This window comes from Schistocerca americana, chromosome 5, assembly GCF_021461395.2.
Source record: "Schistocerca americana isolate TAMUIC-IGC-003095 chromosome 5, iqSchAmer2.1, whole genome shotgun sequence".
Classification (NCBI taxonomy): domain Eukaryota; kingdom Metazoa; phylum Arthropoda; class Insecta; order Orthoptera; family Acrididae; genus Schistocerca; species Schistocerca americana.
Window position 1 is genome coordinate 143801905 of NC_060123.1, and position 20424 is coordinate 143822328.

Genomic DNA, 20424 nt, shown 5'->3' on the forward strand with positions numbered 1-20424 from the left:
GTGTACTCACTGCATATCGTTTCTGTCATCACTAGTTCGTGTATTACTCGCGCAAACTAAGCTGACGTCGGCGCGGTGGCTGATGGTAGCGATAGTAAATGGAAAATGCCTTTACGCTCGTTCCCGTCAGCCACCGCCAAGTGTCAGTCAGCATGGCTTTCACGAGTAATATTACGATTACGGCCCACGAACTTCGTTGGTTCGTTCCGAGCTTCGTTTGTTCACACGCATCCTCCACTAGACTGCCGTCTGGCGGTCGTAATCGTTCGGCACGACTCGGCATGATTCGGAAGTTGCCTTATAGCGTACTAAGAATCGTTGGAACTTGGAATCGTCACGACTCGGAAACGCACAATCGTTCTTACGATTCTTTTGAACGACGATTCGTCCGTATCACGATTCGATTCTTACGATTCTTTATTTAGAGTCGTTCAAATGAACGACTCATTCACTAATCGCCACAACTCTAATGTAGATGTACTGGCTTTTATCAATGACTCGTGAAAATATGGAGCTTCTGTTTCACATATTTGTTGAATATTCATTTCGCACTATCCGTTTATGTACACAAATTTCATTATTCTCTAATGAAATATATACTGTAGGAACCCAAGCAGACAAAAAAGAGAAGAAGAGAGACAGAGAGAAAATTTCTATATGGGCTTTTCCACAACGACTTCTGATTTCAAAATTCTGAACGTAAGGAATTTTAGTTCAGATGGTTCGGATGGCTCTAAGCACTATGGGACTTAACATCTGAGGTTATCAGTCCCCTAAATTTAGAACTACTTAAACCTAACTAACCTAAGGACGTCACACACATCTATGCTCGAGGCAGGATTCGAACCTTCGACCTTGGCAGCCGCGTGGTTCCGGACTAGAACCGCTCGCCCACAGCGGCCGGCAAATTTTAGTTGGAAACTACGCCACAATTAACAATCTGTCACAGTTTTGTTGTTTATCGGTCACTGTTTCGGCTCAAATCATCCCTGACTCCTCATCCCTCTTCCAACTTATACACACATAAAATAGTCTGCTGAATATTAGCTTGACTGAAGAACTGCATGGAATCTTTCCAGCTGCTCGACAATGACTCTATGTGGATTGGACAAAAATTAAACAGCAACTACCTGTACAAGTGGGCATCAGCCTACACTGTTAAATAAATGTGGTGATTTATCAAAGTAAACAGGAGTATAACTATGGGTCCCATTATTAATGACTTATTTTATCACTAGCTGCTTGTTCACATAGTACATTCTACTTTTCACTGTTGTGACATCGAAGCTCAAATTAGACAGTGTATCTAGATTTCACGGTAAGAAGCTACCATGGAGCACTGCTGCTTGTGACACAATATGCCATTTCCTTGGGCTCGTATCGTGACATGGTCCGTAATTTATGCTGTTTTTATTTTCTTGTCCATCATTAAGTAAACTGATGCAGTCAGTGCTGTTTTTTATATACACACATATAGATAACATAAGTGCATGATAAGACAGATACGTTAATTACATATTAGTATAAATGGGCGATACATAACACATATAAAACAGATAGTTTCCACATCAAAACTCCGTCTCAAAATCTGGCAGAAAACCCAAAGAGAGTCTGGTAGTATGTAAAGCATACCACTGGCAAGAAACAATCAATACCTTCACTGCGCGATAACAAACAATGACGATGTTACTGATGACATGCGAAAGACAAGTGGGGGGGGGGGGGGGGGGGGGGGGGGGGAGGAAACACCTGGGTGAAGCCGTGGGTTTTACGACGACACGATAAAAGCATTCAACAAAACTTGGTATGTGAGCTTATAGTGGAGGATGTCAAGTCGTACATCAATTACTTAAGAATGGATGAGCATACATTTCATTATGTGCTCAGTGAAGTGTATCCTCATATCACAAAGCACAATATTCACTTAAGAACTGCTACATCTGCCGAAGACAGGCTCACTGTAACACTCCGATTCCATACTTAGAAATCATACACAACCGCTCGCTCGTGGAAAAATCTACATCCAAAGTTACACACGTCACACCAATATCCAAGAAAAGAAATAGTAGTAATCAGCTAAATTACAGACTCAGATCACTCACGTCAATTTGCAGTAGAATTTTGTAACATGTAAAGTACTCGAACATTATGAATCACCTTGAAGAAAACGATTTTTTGACAAATAGCCAACACAGATTCAGAAAATATCGTTCCTGAAAAACACAACTAGCTATTTAGTTTCATAAAGTAATGAGTGCTACCGACAGGGGACATCAAATTAATTCCAAATTTTTAGATTTCCAGAATGTTTCTGACACCATTCCTTGCAAGCAACTTCTAATTATTTTGCGTGTCTATGGAGAATCATCTCAGCTGTGTGACTCTATTCGTTATTTCATGTCAGAAATATTACAGTTCGTAATAATGATGGACAGTCATTGAGTAAAACAGAAGTAATACCTTGCTTTTCTCAAGGAAGTGTTATTGGCCCTTTGTTGTTCATGATCTATATAAATGATATAGAAGACAATCTGAGAACAGTCCTCTTAGATTGTTTACAGATGATGCTGTCATTTACCAACATGTAAAGTCATCAGATGGTCAAAACGAATTGCAAAATGATTTGGACAAGATGTCTACATGGTGCAAAAAGTGTCAATTAACTCTAAATCATGAAAAGTGTGAACTCATCCACACAAGTACTGTATAGAATACACTAAATTTTGGTTAAAAGATAAATCACACAAATCTAAACTCTGTAAACTCAGCTACTTAGGGATTACAGTTATGAATAACTTAAATTGGAAAAATCACATTGATAACGTCGTAGGCAAAGCAAACCAAAGACTGTGATTTTTTGGCAAATACTAAATTTTTTTGCTGCTGCTGCAGGACTGTCTCATGACATTTCAATCACAAACCTTCTCCTTAGAGTGTGTAAACATTTTGTTGGTGTTCCTTTACATGTGCTGTTGGAGAGTGGAACAGTAGAAACTAGCTTTGATGTGGTTTGATGAAACCTCCACCAGGCACTTGACTGTGAATTGAAGAATAATCATGTAGATGTGTTAATAGATCATTTTCTTTGAGGTATTTCATAATGTTCGAACACAGTATATGTTCTAAACTCTTACCACAAATTGTTGTCAGTGATGTGGGTCTAACTATGTAATATAGACTTTTGTAATGCCTCAGATGATCTCTGAGGACTCTACAACAATAAAAATCAATCAATCAATCAATCAATATTTCATTGGATTACTTCAATTTCTTTCTTGTATAATGGTGTGGGCTGTGCTACTTTCCCGTCCTTATGCATAGATATTTTGTCGAGTGAGCAGCTATATATGAATATTGAATATGGAACTACAATTCTACAAATAAAGTGAAAGCTATGTGGGACATCATTAAAAAAGAAACTGGCAAAAATAAGACAACTGAGGAGAACATTGTCTTGATACACAACAATAAAAAGATTTTACAGCCTACAGAAACAGCAAACATATTCAACAAATACTTCACTGGGATAGCTGAAAATTTAATAAAATCTAATTTTAGTTCAACTCAGCATCAAGTGGTAAACAAGTGCAACAGTAATAAATTTTCAATGTTTGTGGACCAAGTAAGCAGGGAGGAGACATTGAAGGCTGTCAGAGAACTAAAGACAACATATTCAGCAGGAATTGATGGTATACCGAACAGAATCCTAAAACTCTGTATACAAAATATAATTGACCCCCTTACTCACTTATGCAACTGTTCCCTAGAGTCAGGCATCTTTCCAGATCAACTAAAAACATCAAAAGTCATCCCTATTTTCATAGCTGGTGACAAAGATGAAGTAATAAACTATCATCCCATTACATTAACATCCTGTTTCTCAAAAGTAATAGAAAAAATTATGTGTAGTAAGTTGTTAAAGTTTATAAACAAAAATAGTGTGCTATCTAATACTCAACATGGCTTTAGAAGCAAGAAATCAACGGAGACAGCAGTCTATGAATGCATATCTACTGTATTAAAAACAATAGATGAAAAACAACAAACAACAGGTATATTTTTGGACCTAACCAAAGCCTTTGATATGGTAAACCACAAAACCCTATTGAAGAAGCTAGAGCACTATGGAATTAGGGGGTTGGCAAATGATTGGATTCGTTCATTTCTCAGCGACCGTAAACAAAAAGTATCCATCAGACTTATAGATGATAAAGCACGAATAATCACAGAATATGTATCATCAGAAAGCCCAATCACTTACGGGGTACCACAAGGGTCGGTAATGGGACGCCTACTTTTCTTGTTATATATCAATGATTTGGATATACATATTGATTCCCACAAAGTAATACTGTTTGCTGATGACACAACAATACTGGTAAAAGCAGCAAAAAATGAAGATATACAAGAAGAAGTAAACACAGTTACAAAACATCTAAGTAATTGGACAGCAGAAAATCAGTTGATAATAAACTACAACAAAACAGTAGCCTTAAATTTCCATAACCACCAAAACACCACATTGATATATCCAGAAATAAAAATCAATCAACACCCTATTGCAAATGATGAGGCTACAAAATTTCTTGGCATCTGGATACAAAGAGACTTAAAATGGGACAAACACATAGAACAAATTAATGCCAAGCTGAGCACGGGCTGTTATCTTCTTAGGGTTCTCAAACAATGCATAAATGAACAGGCAATATTGTGTGCCTATTATGCGTACTTCAATGCCCATCTCAAGTATGGACTCATATTCTGGGGAAATTCCCCAGCAGCTCAAGGGACTTTCAGAATACAAAAAAGAGCCATTAGGATTATGACAGGGAGTGGTGCTCGACAGTCCTGCAAACCAATATTTAAAGCACTGAATATACTACCTCTACCGTGTATGTTTATTGTTGACACACTAATGTATGTAAAAAAGTATATGATTGGAAATGATGATAATACTTTAAAAAACAAAGATATACATGATTATAATACTCGAATAAAATATAACTTGCATGTACCCCCAGCCAATACCAGTTTGTATCAGAAAGGTACAGACTATCTGGGTATTAAACTCTATAATAGACTATCAAATAGTATAAAATGCTTACAAAATATTATCTGTCAGAGAATATCTACAGTACCACTGTTTCTACTCAGTAAAGGAATACTTGGACCAGAATAACTGTTAAGAACTAAAGCTACTGTAATTTTTAACATTGTATCATTGTAAGAACTACAACTATTGAAATTGGTAGCATGTTGGAAAATGATTATTTAAATATGTATCATTTTGCACTTTGTAATAAGTCCAATATCATCCTGTACACTGTACTACATATGATCAAAGGACTCAATAAATAAATAAATAAACTATTACATTAGCATACCCTGTAAAGAAACTAGTTGGTATACTGTCTGGACTGGAAGACTTACCTTTTTTAAGTAATTGAGTTGCTTCACTACAGTCTGCACTTATTTCTAAGCTACTCGTGTTAGCAGCTGTTCTTAATTTGAAATCTGGAATATTTACTGCATCATCTTTAGTGAAGGAAGTCTGGAAAACCATGTTTAGTAATACCGCTTTAATGGTGCTGTCATCGATATTTGGTAACGTTACCATTGATATCACACAGTGAAGGTACTGATTGTTTGTTACCCCTGGTGCACTTTATATATGACCAAAATTATGAGACAGAGTTTCAGTGTGGAATCAATTAAAGGCATCTCACATTGAAGTCCATTCTAACCTTCTGTAAAACATCAGCAATCTTATGATTTTCCCATCTTTTAAATCTGACATGGTTTTTGTTGCTTCTGAAACAGTGTCCTTACCTGTTTTGTGTGACATGAAAGCTCTGTTCTGTCCCTTATAAATTTACTTGGTATGAATTTCTCAACTGTAGCCAATACTAGTTATCTGAATTAAACCACACCTACTCTGTGCTTACATAGTTGGTCTGGAAGGAATGGAGACTGTCTCTTCAGAAGCCATCAAGTAGATTTTTATCTGCTATTTTCAGTTGGTATATTTGCATTTTTTTTTGGTGGATTTGGATGTTATGGTATTTAGTCTCCCTATAACAACCTTATGGTCACTAACCCTTTTCCAGTTGTGAAGTATAATGTCTACACATACTAAGTTGTGGCCACTGTCCATTTCAATTTCACTACAAAATAAATTACTTTCAACAGTAACAAACATGCCAACATCAACTGAATTTAACCTATTCTCATTTCCGGCTTTAGTCAGCTTTCACTGCCTATGACTATTTCTGCTTCAGTACTTCCTATGTGTGCCTAGAGCCCTGGTTCTTTCCCAACACAACTACTAACAATTTACAAGCATAAAACCAATGTTTCCTGGCTCTACCTTTGATCTGTGTTTTCCATGAACCCTTTGAGACCAAATCCCTGTTTTTACACTTCCAAAACCATCCAACCCGAAAAAACCACCTAATCCACTCCACACAGCACCACTACACATGTAGCTGCTTCCTATTTGTAATGGATCCCTGATCGTCTGTGGACTCCTGTCTTTCGTCTCCTTCTTTCTGGAAACAGAGGCAATGATCCAAGACAGTTGTAATATACCATGCAAACAGGCAAGAAGCTTTTGCCTTGCTTACTCATCTGCCTTTAGCAGTAATGTAATAAATGGAAAATATAATCCACCACTAACTTTCAAGATCTTGTTCTTTCTCTAGTAAAAGTACACACATTCACGCATACAGCCACATATATAGCCAAACGCACACACCCATGGCCACAGAAACAAAGAAAGGGTGTCCTTCTACTAGAAAAACAGCAAGGGCTAAAAAAAAAAAAAAAAAAGCTCTACTTTTGGGGGGCAACGCTATTACAAATTGAATTGACTAGCCATAATGCACAAACTGACTTTACAGTTTCAATTTTTCAGTGCCTCTCTTATAACTTGTAAACTTCACGTAAGGTCTGCTGAGTCCCTAGTTGCCTAGCTGGGTATCACCCTTGGGAGTTGTTCTCATATTGAATCTTTTAGTATGTGGTGAAGCAACTGCTATCTGTGAAATTTCCGACAAATTAAAATTGTGTGACAGACAATGGAACTAATCCCAGTTCCTTGCCTTTCACAGTGAGTTCATTCTGAATATATCCCCACCCCCTCTGACTGTGGATAATCCATTTCACCAACATATCCTTTCACCCAGAAGTACTAGTCCAACAGGGTATGCTGGAGAACTTCTGTGCAGTTTGGACTGTAGATAATAGGATTCTCATAATGAATTCTGTGAAGGTGGGTTGTGACTCTGCCTGTGTAACTTAAATCAGTAAGAGTGTTGTCCACAAATGGCAGTATTCTGGATCTGAGTCTCAGGCTAATACACAGTTTTCTTCTGTTAGGAAGTTTCAGGTTTTAAAACTGACTGTGAGTAAACTGATAAGTACTTAAAATTCACCCTTTACATTCTTGTTTTGGAGAAGGTGATCATTCCAATTATGTTTTGTCACTGATCCCTTAATTATCAATGTTTTGGTTATATTATCAAGATAGGATTCTTTTTTGTTTCTTCTTAACACAGCACATGTCATGTGATCTAACTTATGGAGCAGATGGAGCTACTTAGATATCTATACCCTTATATCTATGTTTATGCATGTATTTATTAAAATAAGATTCTATAGTTTAATAATACTGAATATACATAATATGATTTATGTGTAATCTTTTCAAAAGATGAATTGTTCTCATTAAAACGATTAAGAAGCTTTTATGCACTTTAAGATCTCAACAAGTTTCTAGAAAAAATAGTTGCAGTAAAAGTGTATAATATTAGCCATTTAAAGATGTTTTGCATGTGATTCATATTAGAACACAAAGTAAAAATGTGTTACTCTGTTAGTTTTGTCAAAGAGATACTTAAAATTAGCAGTCTACAAAGTTTTGTTCATAAGACAATGTAATTTTCAAACTTAAATGACACTGTTTAGGATATGTAAAACCCTTGCCAAAAAATTAACATTAAAAGCTAATGCACTATATCTACAAATTAGAATGTGTATTTTTTCATTCAAGTAAAATGTGTTTTTTTTTTCTTTCTCAGTAGTAATGATATTACTGTTTTATTTCAGCCAGAGAACCCAAGTTGAGACAAAAGGATGGGATGTCTTCCGCAATCCACCACCAAAGATGGACAGTGGTTCTATGGCAAACCAGAAATGTCTCGAAATTACTGTTCAAATGCTCAAAATTGTAGCCTATTTGCTAACCTTCATTATTGTCTTGGGATCAGGGGTGATAGCAAAGGGTACTACTCTATTCATGACATCACAGTTGCGCAAGGACAAAGAGATACTCTACTGCAACAGGGATCTAGGTAAGTTAACACTATCACATAGAAAGGTTCATATTAAAGGTATTTTACTTAAATGAAATGTAACTATAGTGGAAAGAATATGGCTCTTTCCATGTGTGAGGCAACCCCAATAGAAGAAATGAGAGGAATTTTCGTGCAGACTATGCCCCTTTTACCAGGATTTAGAATGAAGGTCTTCATTCTGTGGCTAATGTTTTCTGTAAACTCTCATTAAATGAAAAGCAAGAATTTTGAGAATTATATAGATTAAAAAGAAAATTATAAACATACCTGATTTGGTACACCTTCCCCAAAGTATCTGATGTTTAGATTCAAACAATGAAGATTCCATTTAGCTCAAAATAAGTAATAACATTTATTGTAAAAATTCTTCTATTCTTATGGCATAATGATAAATATTACTATATGATAGATACTAGAGTACTCAAGTAGGTATTTTCCTGCAAGTAAGAGATAAACTGTTGTTATAAAAAATAACTGAGCAAGCAGCAACTTTTATTGGCGCAGAAGCTATTCTGATATTTTTACTTTAAATTTTGCTTCAATAATTACTAATAGTTTATAGCAGTTCAGTGACAGCTAATTATGATCACTTTTCATACAGTTGCTCATTTTTGTCAATTTATACCTTGAATTGTTCCACATCCCAGAGGGCTGTCTCCCATGTTGGGATTTACAGAACATCATGACTGAATGAATTAATTATAACTGAATTATTCAATTTTCTTTTCTTTCTTTCTTTTTACAGGAAGGGAAAAGCAATTCAAGGCCACACTCCCAGATGAAGAACGAGTCGCATGGATGTGGTGCATAATGATAGCCTATTTGGTGCCTGAAGTGGGTTCATTTATTCGTTCCGCTAGAATTTGTTTTTTCAAATCCAGCAAAAAGCCTACAGTCCCAGAATTCTTAATTGTTTTTGTCATGGAAAGTTTACATGCTGTTGGAATGGCTATCTTGTTATTTTGTGTGCTTCCAAATCTCGATGTTATTAAAGGAGCCATGCTTACTAACTGTGTGTGTTTTGTACCTGGCCTTCTCGGTAAGAATACTTAAAATTTTTTCATTTCTGTCTCTACTGAATTTTAGTTTTTGTAACTATTAAATATGATCTTAGAATTTCAGAAATAATGGAGAAACCATTTAGTCTAAACATGAAGAACTTTGCGGTAACAAGATATATTAATTGAAATTGATTTTTTTATTTCAAGTTTATACACATTATTAAATGCTAATATATGGACAGGATTTAGATGCAAGTTCTTCTGCAGCTTCACTGTAATTTTTAATAGACAAACATTATGAAATGAATGGAGTTATGAGAGGAAGATGAAGCAGATAGTACACTTCTGTTTAAATTGTTAAGATACCTGCAAAAGAAATAATTATATGTTACTCTCTGTCAGTCATCCCCTTTTCTTATTGAGTTAATGAATTTCATAATTTTATATTAATGAATCACAACACATTAAGCTTGATAACAAGAATTCATGCTTTGATAGTTTATATACTAAAATGGAGAAGTATAATGACAAGCATAGTATAACACAATTGACACATATTTTCTTGCAACAAACAGCTCATTAAAATTTTGTGTTACATGGCAAGATAAATAATAAATAAATAAAACTTGGCTGCTTCAACAGTGACAACAAACCTGTGCTGTCTATGACCACTGATTAAAATGATGTATCAGGAAGCATTTTGAATGAACAACATTTTTTATGTTTCATGAGTGCTGTACTATTTAATTTTTAATGTGACTTCTGTGAGTTCAGTTAACTTCTAACTCTTTCCTATCTGCACAACAACTATATTCTCACACTTTCCATTATTATATTCCAGGAATGCTATCAAGGAGCGGCAAGGAAAGCAAAAGATTCATCAAAGTTATCATTGATCTTGTTGCATTAGCTGCACAAGCAACTGGATTCATAGTGTGGCCCATGTTAGAAGGTGGTCAGAAACCCCAGCTATGGCTGATTCCAGTTTCTGTAATATTTATTTCTTGTGGATGGTGGGAAAACTATGTAGCCTTTACAAAAGATTCTCCTCTTGGTAATGCAGCTAAGCTAATACAAATTACTTTAATATGATGACAGTATTTGAATGAAATTGAAAGTTTTACTTTTTCTTTTGACAGGGTTTACAAAATCACTAGGCAAAATGATTGAAAGACTGAAAGAAACGCGGTACTTCAGCTATGTTTTTATTTCTCTTTGGAAGATGATAGCATTTTTCTGTTCTGTAGTGTTCATATTGTTCCTCCAAGAAGAAAATGTTGATGGATTCTTTTCATTGGTTCCAAATGCCTTCGGTGCACACAAAATTCTTGTAACTGAGGTAATTGTGCTTTATGGATGCCTAATAAAAGCACTGTCATGTATCAGTAATAGTCTGACATAAACTAATATCTGTGAATGAGCCACCTGTCAATAAGTGATTTTGTGTTACATATTGAAAGTTATAAGAGATTAAACAAGTTTATAGCCAACCTTCTTTTCTATTTCAGATAAAAGCAGTAACTATACCTGATAGTCTACCAGACTTGCATGATGCTGTTTCAACAGGTGAAACTGTAGATATTGATGCCTGGAACAACACAGCATTCTATGTGCTTCTAATACATATTCTGGGAGCATATCTGTGTTACATTTTTGGTAAGTGATGAATGTCAAATTGCCACTCGTGTCTACTTGAAATATGAAGAAGTTTTAAGCATTTCATAATATCATGCAAAATTAGAATATTTTTCTAGCATGAAGGTGTGAGGGTGGTTGATGATCACGGCTGGATATCTCACTGTTAAGAGCAATGCCCACAAAAGACAACATATTGGGTCCATGTCCAATCCTGGCATGGAGTTTTAATCTGCAGAAAGTTTCAAAACAGTTCACATTCTGCTGTGGAGTGGAATATTCATTCTAGATGATTCTCTACCCAAATACAAACAAGACGCTCTGAAACATGCAAAATAAGATTGTGAATCAGTACAAATTAAATAGTAAATACATACCCTGAGCTTCAATTCCTTATAGATAAATTCTATGCTCTTATATTCACTCTACACATCATGCAATGTAGGAATCATCAAATCAGTAAAAATGTTTCTAAAACTAAACCACACATATACTTAACATCCCACTGTCAGCCATATGGTACAAGGAAAGAAAGGAAGGTTGGGAAATGAAGGAGGAAGAAATAAAAAATCACTGGAAAGAATGTGTTTCTCCCCCACAATGCAATGTAATTAGCAATGAGCTATGTAGTGTGCTCATATTCTATTCACAGAAAAATTTTGAAATGGAGGATCTTTGTTTAAAAGCCCATACACACTATTACCTGGCAAAATGTTTCTGAAGTGTTCCATAATAATTTGCAAAGTTATTGTTTCTCACTTTTTAAATGAACATAGCATGTGGGATTAAGTCATCATTTTCTGTAAGTTCTTCTGTTATAAGTTGATAAAATAAGTAATTGAATAAGTGGAGCATAAGCATGACATTTACACTGCTATACACAGAATATTGCAAAAAGTTATTTTTCTCTTCTATTTATATACCAGAAATATTTCAGTTTCCTTTTTGCAAATATTTACAAATTCTTACAGATAAGCAATTCTTATTTGTTGTACTTGTTCTTTTTCAGGAAAATTTGCATGCAAAATTCTGATTCAAGGATTCAGCTATGCATTTCCAGTAAATCTGACAGTTCCTGTCTGTATCTCATTGTTGATTGCTGCCTGTGGTGTGCGAATTGGAGATCCATGCTTCTTTCACAATGTGATACCTGACTACCTGTTTTTTGAATCTCCTCCTGTGTTTTCACTTTGGTATTCTATTTATAGCCAGGTTAGTAGTACATGTAGTTATAATATTTAAAAAAAAACTGTGGTTTAAAGAGATTTTTCTGTGAATATTTTTGTTGGTTTCCTTTACTGTATATTTATCTAATTTAGCTCTAACTGGTAGGACCCATTTTATTTGGAATGAAAAACTTTCTTGTTGTACCTTTTCTATCTGTAACCATCACCAATTTTGTTAAGAAAAATATTGTTGTCTTCTATTCATGGCAACCTCAATGATTTGTAACACTAAGAAAACCCGAATATTTATCTCCGTGTTGCACATCTTCTTGACTATATTTTAGCAGTCACTCATTATTTTATGCAAGACAAATCAGTTCAAAGCATGTAATTTCTCTCTGCATAGCTCCAATTTGCCTGCCCTATGTTCTTAACAATAACCCACTCATTTTCAGTGTGTCTGTTTCCTTCTAAAGTACTGATCAATGTGGGCATAAGCTTCACAAAATTTCAAACAGTTGGTAATCATTCTACTTTGAACCTCTTCTCAGTCCCTTCATTTCCATTCTGAGTAGCTCCATTTTCGCCATGTGGTTAATGGAGTTTTCAGGAATACCCAACAGCTGTCAAAAATGATGGTTTTTACATTGCAATGTATCTAATGTTGCTAAACAGACCTTCATCAGAGTGACCTCGACTAAATTTCATCACGTCTTTTATTTTTATTTTCTGTGCTAATTTTAATCCAATTGCTCATCTGCCTGCTGACACTGACTGATTTGTGTTGACTTGCTGTAGGTACACGCCTGTAAACCATCCCTCCAGAACCTTTGGAGAATCAAACTCCCAAGTATAAAACAGCTTCAACCTTCTGATTACTTTACAAATGAGTTGATTGTAATGCATGGGAGTTTGATTCTTGAAGAATAGGGATTCAGGGGTCACTGGTATATGAGGATAATGTGTGCAAAATGGGTTGTGAATAGAGCTAGTAGCAAAGAAGTGATAAATTAAAACATGAACAGCAAAAATGTAATAAGCAGTAAAGTCTTTTCCTTTCATTCTTTTATAGAGGGTGACAGCAATAAAATGTTTCAATAAAGTTTGAAATTATGTGTAAAGTTTGTTGGAAGCCGCTAAGTGCGACATTCTCAAATACTGGATGATAATAGTTTGGGTAATTTGCGCACCATGAGTTATGCTGCCCCAAAGATATACACAGTTTTTAACTTTAAAACTTGATTTGAGTTTTTTCCACGGTTTTCAGAAGTTGCTAAGATGAATGCAGGAATGGTTCCACTGATTAGGCAAAGGCCAAGCTCCTGCGCTACCTTCATCTAGTCCTATCCTACTTTTTTCCAAAAGTTCCAATGGAGGGCATTGCTGCAAGGTATATGCAATCCAGTGCAACTCCAATGTGGGTATATAAGCACTGACATGTATGCAAGGGATTAGTGTGACATTTTCGTCTGTCCAACATGCATGCAGTAAAGCAAAAATATAAACTATGGTGACATTATTTTGTTCCAAACAGAACCACATGGCTGTTATTCTTTTCTTAGTTGGTGAAGGACAGGTATCAGTAGACATCCACTGAAGAATGAAGAATGTTGAAATGGCAGAGAGCAGGCTGGGAAGTGGTTTTGATCTGATGTCCGTGAAGAAAAAAAGAATCCCATCAATAATATTTATTTCTCAGTTTCTCAGATCCAGCGTGCAACATGGACACAGTCAGAATACACGCAATTTAAAAAAAAAAAAAAAGACACACAACCTTTAATAAATGCAATTGTTGCTCAATTAAAAACATAAGATGATTGCATATTAAAAATATTACATATGAAACTTGATTAATAAATAGTCACAACGAAGTATATTTACTTTAAAATTACACCGAATGCCTCTAATATCTGTATGCATAAGACTGGTGCCAGAATAGCTGTAAATTTATGGTACTTGTGTTCTTCAAAACAGTCTGTGGACTAAATCCTACAAATGTTTACTAATGGCACACAGCCCCAAAAATTTCTTAATGCGCAAGATCCTTCATATTTCAGATGAAGTCCCATTGTATTCACCAAATAAAAAGTACGAGGGTTGTTTTTTAAGTAAGGGCCGTTCGCGCGTATAATCCCGTAGTTCGCGCGGATGCCGCAACAAGCCACCGCGCCACTTGCCGGCATCCTTCCCGTTCACACTGATGCAAGTTGCAGCTCTGTAGCTGACGTGTACGCATCGCTGTGCTACTTTATTATGTTTACGATTATTGAATCGCCCGCCGCGTGTGAGATACGGTCAGTGATACGTTTTCTGACTGCGAGAAGCCTATCAGCTGCAGAAATTCATCGTCAGTTAACAGAAGTTTATGGCTTGAATGCAATGAGTGAAGGTAAAGTGCGTCAACGGGTTAGAGAATTTAAAAATGGCCGTCAAAACATCCATGACGAAGAACTCTCAGGCCGGCCCTCTGTGATCACTGATGATTTGGTGGCTGCAGTCGAAACAAAGATTCGTGAGGACAGAAGATTCACAATTTCCACTCTTTCTTTGGAATTTCCACAAGTTTCAAGATCGGTTTTGTACAAAATTGTGTCTGAAAACCTAAACTTTAAGAAACTCGGTGGGTACCCAGACTCCTCACAGAGGACCACAAAGGGAAGAGATTTGCCACTTCATTGGACTTTTTGATTCGTTACGAGGAAGAAGGGGATGACATGTTGAGTCAAATTATCACTGGAGATGAAACATGGGTATCCCATATCACTCCCGAAAGCAAGCGACAATCGATGGAATGGCGACACACAACCTCACCCGTCAAGGTCAAAGCCAAACAGACACTGTCAAAGCGCAAGATTATGGCAACTGTGTTCTGGGACTGGTGCGGTGTTTTGCTAGTGGAATTTATGCCACGAGGAACGACAATCAACTCAGATGCCCACTGTGCAACTCTAAAGAAGCTCCGCAGAGCAATTCAAAACAAAAGGCGCGGCATGCTGACAAAAGGAGTTTTCCTCCTGCACGATAACGCTAGGCCTCACACCTCTCAAAAGACTCGGGATTTGATTGATTCTTTTGGCTGGGAAGTTTTGGACCATGCACCATACATCCCCGACCTTGCTCCTAGCGATTTTCACCTATTCCGGTACCTGAAACACCATCTTGGTGGGCAGCGCTTCAATGACGACGATGAAGTGAAAGCGGCCGTGAACTCTTGGCTGTCGGAGCAGGCGGCCGAATTCTTTGAAGAGGGAATTAAAAACTTATTTGTACGGTATGACAAGTGCTTAAATAAACAAGGCAACTATGTAGAAAAATAGGTAAAAGTGTGTAGAATCAGAAAATGAAAGTTTTTTAACAAAAGTATTTGTATCTTTTTTTAAAAATAAAAACGGCCCTTACTTAAAAACAACCCTCGTATTACAGACTTTTACCAAGACAGATGTACAGAACAGGCAATAAAAAGAAAACAAATGTTAAAATATTATTCTAGTAATTGAAATTCATACACAATAACAAATTTTCATTGAAAGAAAGCAACACTTTCGGTCTGACTTTAAACAGCAACATCCTAAATTATTACTCTGACAACTGTCCAAAAATTCACTTTCTTTCATTTAACCTCTTTTGGACAGAATAATTTCTCAATATAGGATACTCAAAACTGTTAAAGATGCAGTCTTATACTCTAAGGCAGCTTTACTGACACACAAGATGATATATGTGATCAACTGGTTAAGATGAGACTTTAAGCAGTACTGGAAATATTTGATAAATGGAAATTTATGACCTGGGAGAAATTTTAATACAGCAAACAGTTCAAATGACTTGTCAGTTTAATTAGTGTGCCTCAAATATTGTAATTTTTATGCTAAAGTGAGCTTATTAAATTTGTTTAAGTTTGATATACTACATATGCCAAGACTCACACAATCATGCAAAAATTTTACTGTAACTTCTAAGTATGGACCAGTTATGTGCTAATATAAACAGTATTTGTTGAGCTCAATAGATTAGGCTAATTAGCCAGCAACAACTCAGTATGTTTCATTAAACATGATACAACACAATTACAAAACCAGCTGTGTCTGAAACATAGTCTTATAGTAACTTGCTTTGTACACAACAGATAAATCCTTCAACAAATAATACAAAGAGGTGAACCAAGATATCAAAATCTAATTGCTCGTGCAAAGTCACAAATGAATACCAGCAATACTATGATTGCATGGATTCTGCCAATAATAATAATAATAATAATAATAATGTGAAGTTTGGAAGGTAGGAGACAAGGCACTGGCGGAAGTAGAATTGTGAGGACGGGGCGTGAGTCATGCTTGGGAAGCTCAGTTGGTAGAGTACTTGCCCGCAAAAGGCTAAGGTCCTGAGTTCAAGTCTTGGCCCGGCAAACAGTTTTAATCTGCCAGGAAATTTCAAAGCTGCGCACACTCTGCTGCAGAGCGAAAATTTCATTCTGGAATAATAATAATAATAAAATAATAACACTAATAATAATTACAATTATTATTATTATTATTATTATTATAGTATAGAATGTGGACGGAATAGACATGCAACAGTCAAGTCACCACTTAATGGATAATATCTATAAAACTTGGTGAAGTTGAACCACGAAATTATTATGCAATGAAACTGTTCTGGTACTGATTTTCTGGGGAAGCTCTGCCCAGCACCATGTTAATAATAGAAACCACAGGAAATGTTGTGTGGCTGACAACACACACTCTCTCGTCCATCAAGGGCACTGGCCCACTGCCAATACCAAAAGTCATGGACAGCCAACGTCCTCACACTATACTCATGCTTCTTCATCCAGGTGACTCTTCCTTGTACTGCCTACACTATTCCTTAAATACCTGTTCCTCAATGGGCAATGCTGCCTAGGAACTCAGAAATTCATTCTGACAGAAGTGGTCCAAGAGCACAAACTAAGAAAAATGGATACTAGAGGACAAGTCACAAGGGCTGCTGGCACACGGGACAAATGTGTATTTGGCAGCATGTCTCTTGAAAACCACCATTGTGGAATGATCCACCAAGTTCTGTTTTGGTCACAACTCAACACAAGATGCTGGTCAATCTGGGAGGCCAGCCTCATCCATTATGGACAACAAAAAAAAGGTACTTGATGATGTAATTAGGGCAGACTGGCACATTACCGTTCATGCTCTTGCAAAGGATTTTGACATCAGCTTCAGGAGTGTGCAACACATTATCTGGAAGGAGTTAGGCTACCTTAAGGTCTGCAGCCAGCAGATATCTCAGGCACTGAGTGTCAAACAAAAAGCTAACTTGGACGGCAGTTTGCCTGAAGCATCTGAAGTGTTTCAATGTTGAAGGCAACACATTCCTTGAGTGCACTGATGCAGGTGATGAAAGCTGGTGCTGCCACTGGGAACTGGAGTCTAAAGTGTGGATAAGCAGTGGTGTCATTCATCATCTCCTCACCTCATGAAGTTCCAGACCCAGCCATCAGCTGGATAGGTGACGCTCACCCTATTCTTTGATTACGAGGGCCCACTGCTTATTGATTTCAAATAAATAAGTAATGAGTGTCACTTTTCCTTCTGGTATTGTAATTATGTATATCCTCATTCCTTTTGAATTGCAGTAGGTTACTTACAACGAAGTTCATGAGGGAATAAATATACTGTGAAGCAGTGATAATATACCTAATTCCTTAAACAGATATGTATAAGATGATCACTGGCAAACACCATATATTAATATTACAGTGCACTTTTGAACAATGAAGACTTCTTTTATTAAAGATGTGTTGTGCCAGACCATTATTCCATATGGCATTATTGAATGAAAATGTGCATAATGTGTCAACTTAATGATCTGTCCCTCCCCAAGATCTGCAATGATTTATAGTGCAAATGTGGCTGAACTAAGTTGTTTTAGGTGTTCCAAAATGTAGTTTTTCAATTTAAATTCTCATTAATATGTATATGTAAAAATTTTGGAGTTACTAACCCTTGTTTTTATTTCCACACTATCTCTTACACTTATCACTGATGTAGTATCCCTAGATGTGCAAGATGAGTGAGCTGTCTTTTTGAAATCATGAGTGAGACCACTTGCAGCATAGCACTCAGTAATAGTTTTAAGAACATTATTGACCATTTCTTCTGTTGCTGTATATAATTTTGAATTGATTACATTAGTGTCCCCTGCAAAGTGAACAATTCTGCTTGTTGTGTATTAGACAGAAGTTTGTTTGCATATAAAAGGAACAATAGTAGATCTAAGATGGACTCTTGTGGAACCCTATGAGTGATTAACCCCATCCAGAAGAATCTCCCCTGCTTAGATAGGTTGAATTATTAAGTACAACTTTCTACATTCTTTTAGTTTGATATGATATCATCAGCTGGTTGGCTATACCATCAATATCATAAAAACCTCAGTTTATCTACGAGAATACTGTGATTCACATAGTTAACTGCCTCAGATAGCTTGTAAAATTTGGTGAGTGAATGTGTAAATAGCATTCATTAGATGAGCAGTTCTACTGGAAACTAAATTGTGATTGCTCAAGATATTATTGTTGCTCAGGCAGCAATATTTTTAATGATTTCAGCTTCCTAGTAGCTATTTAACTCCTTTAGCCCAGTGTCCTGTATAATTTGCCTAGTTCATTGTTGAAAGGTCTTCTTTTCTCATACCCTTTCCTTCTCTCTTTTGTTGAACAAAGAAATGCCCACCAGTGAAAGGTAATGAGTGTCTTCAATCTGGTATGCCTCTATCAAATTTTTTCTGCCTTGAAAGAAGAGATTTGTCTCTTTTACTGTCTTTATCTGCTTGTAGTTCATTACAAAATCTAAAAATAAAATATGACTTGAAACCACATAATCCTTCAATGGTGCAAATTCTGTTATATGATTGACTGAAAAAACAATGAATATTAATTACACATTTTCTTGTAAATTTAAATTTAAGCTAATATCAATTGTTTTCTTATTATTTCAGCATGCATGGATATGGCTGCTCTGGTTGTTATCACAAACTTGGATAACTATACATATATGGACTCCAAAGGCTGAACGTTTAGCTACAACAGAGAAATTATTTGTAACCCCAATGTATAATTCTCATCTCATAGACCAATCACTTGGACTCAACAGAAGGCGAGATGATCAGGCTGATGTTAAGACTGAGGTACATTCTAAGTTTACTTTAGATTCTTGTTCAACATAATTACAAAGTTAATAATGATTCATAATCAACACAAAAGGTAATATCTATGTCATCTTCAGTCTCATTTTTTCACTCATTCATTCATTCACATATCATATTCTGTAAATGTAGTCAAAAGGAGAGCCTTCATGTAAGTGAAAACAATCAGGTGATACATTAATAAGCACAAACAGCCACTAAGGCTACTTCTGCAAAGTATACTTACAACCAATCTACTTAGATTTTTAACTACATGAATTAATTCTAGATAAATCTATTTTTTATGTCAGTAGAAAAGCACGTACTTTGAAAAATCTCACTCTTCTTCCTTTTATAGTCTGAGCTGTTGTTCCTATCAACTACTTCTTATTAATCATTTACACAACTTCACTGATTTGATAGAATCAGCTATAAATCCATTGCAAAAGTTAAAACTTGTTTAACATTAACTTAGTATTAACTGAAATTTACATCTGAGAGTCCAAATATTCTGATACATTACAGGAGTGGCTACCTTAGACTGGCCTTCCCTCTTTCTATCAATCTTTCTCTGTCACTCCTCCTCACCAAATTCATCGTAGCTGTCACAAATCACAGTACAGTCTACAAAATACACCACACAGAATACAAAATCATGTCACTGAGAGTGTCCTTGTGTAAAATGTTTGTAGATTAGGGAGTGATGTCACATATGAATAATGCTTTTGATATACCCCAAAAGAAAATGTAAAGACATTAGATCAGGGGTACAGGCTTACCAAACTATGTAACATCCTCCTCCATACAAGTGTACAGAATTTGTATTATTTAACTAGTCATGCTGTATGAGTAAAGCAGACAGGTGCTCTATCTAGCTGCATTCCAATATAATCAGTGATATGTTCTTTAAGAATTGTAACAACAATGTACAAAAACTTGCAACACATTTCACATAGTATGATTGACACTGGACCAAGTGTCCACCAAAAACTTTGTGTGTCACTTATAACAATATCATGAAGATGAAGCCCTGCCTAGACATTGCTTTTATGATAATTTAAGAACCCATATCTTGTAAACCCTCCCCTG

At 36.0% G+C, this 20424-nt stretch overlaps 1 protein-coding gene across 2 annotated transcripts in view; it reads left to right on the top strand.

Moving 5' to 3' along the window:
• LOC124616686 (chitin synthase chs-2) overlaps nucleotides 1-20424 on the top strand; it is a 348580-nt gene that overhangs the window by 248202 nt on the left and 79954 nt on the right. For both annotated transcript variants that reach the window (XM_047145021.1, XM_047145019.1), the window contains exons 3-9: nucleotides 8107-8351; nucleotides 9100-9393; nucleotides 10197-10409; nucleotides 10495-10694; nucleotides 10864-11011; nucleotides 12000-12202; nucleotides 19150-19338. In XM_047145021.1, the coding sequence (XP_047000977.1) occupies nucleotides 8107-8351; nucleotides 9100-9393; nucleotides 10197-10409; nucleotides 10495-10694; nucleotides 10864-11011; nucleotides 12000-12202; nucleotides 19150-19338 (1492 nt within the window). The remainder of the gene's footprint in view (nucleotides 1-8106; nucleotides 8352-9099; nucleotides 9394-10196; nucleotides 10410-10494; nucleotides 10695-10863; nucleotides 11012-11999; nucleotides 12203-19149; nucleotides 19339-20424) is intronic.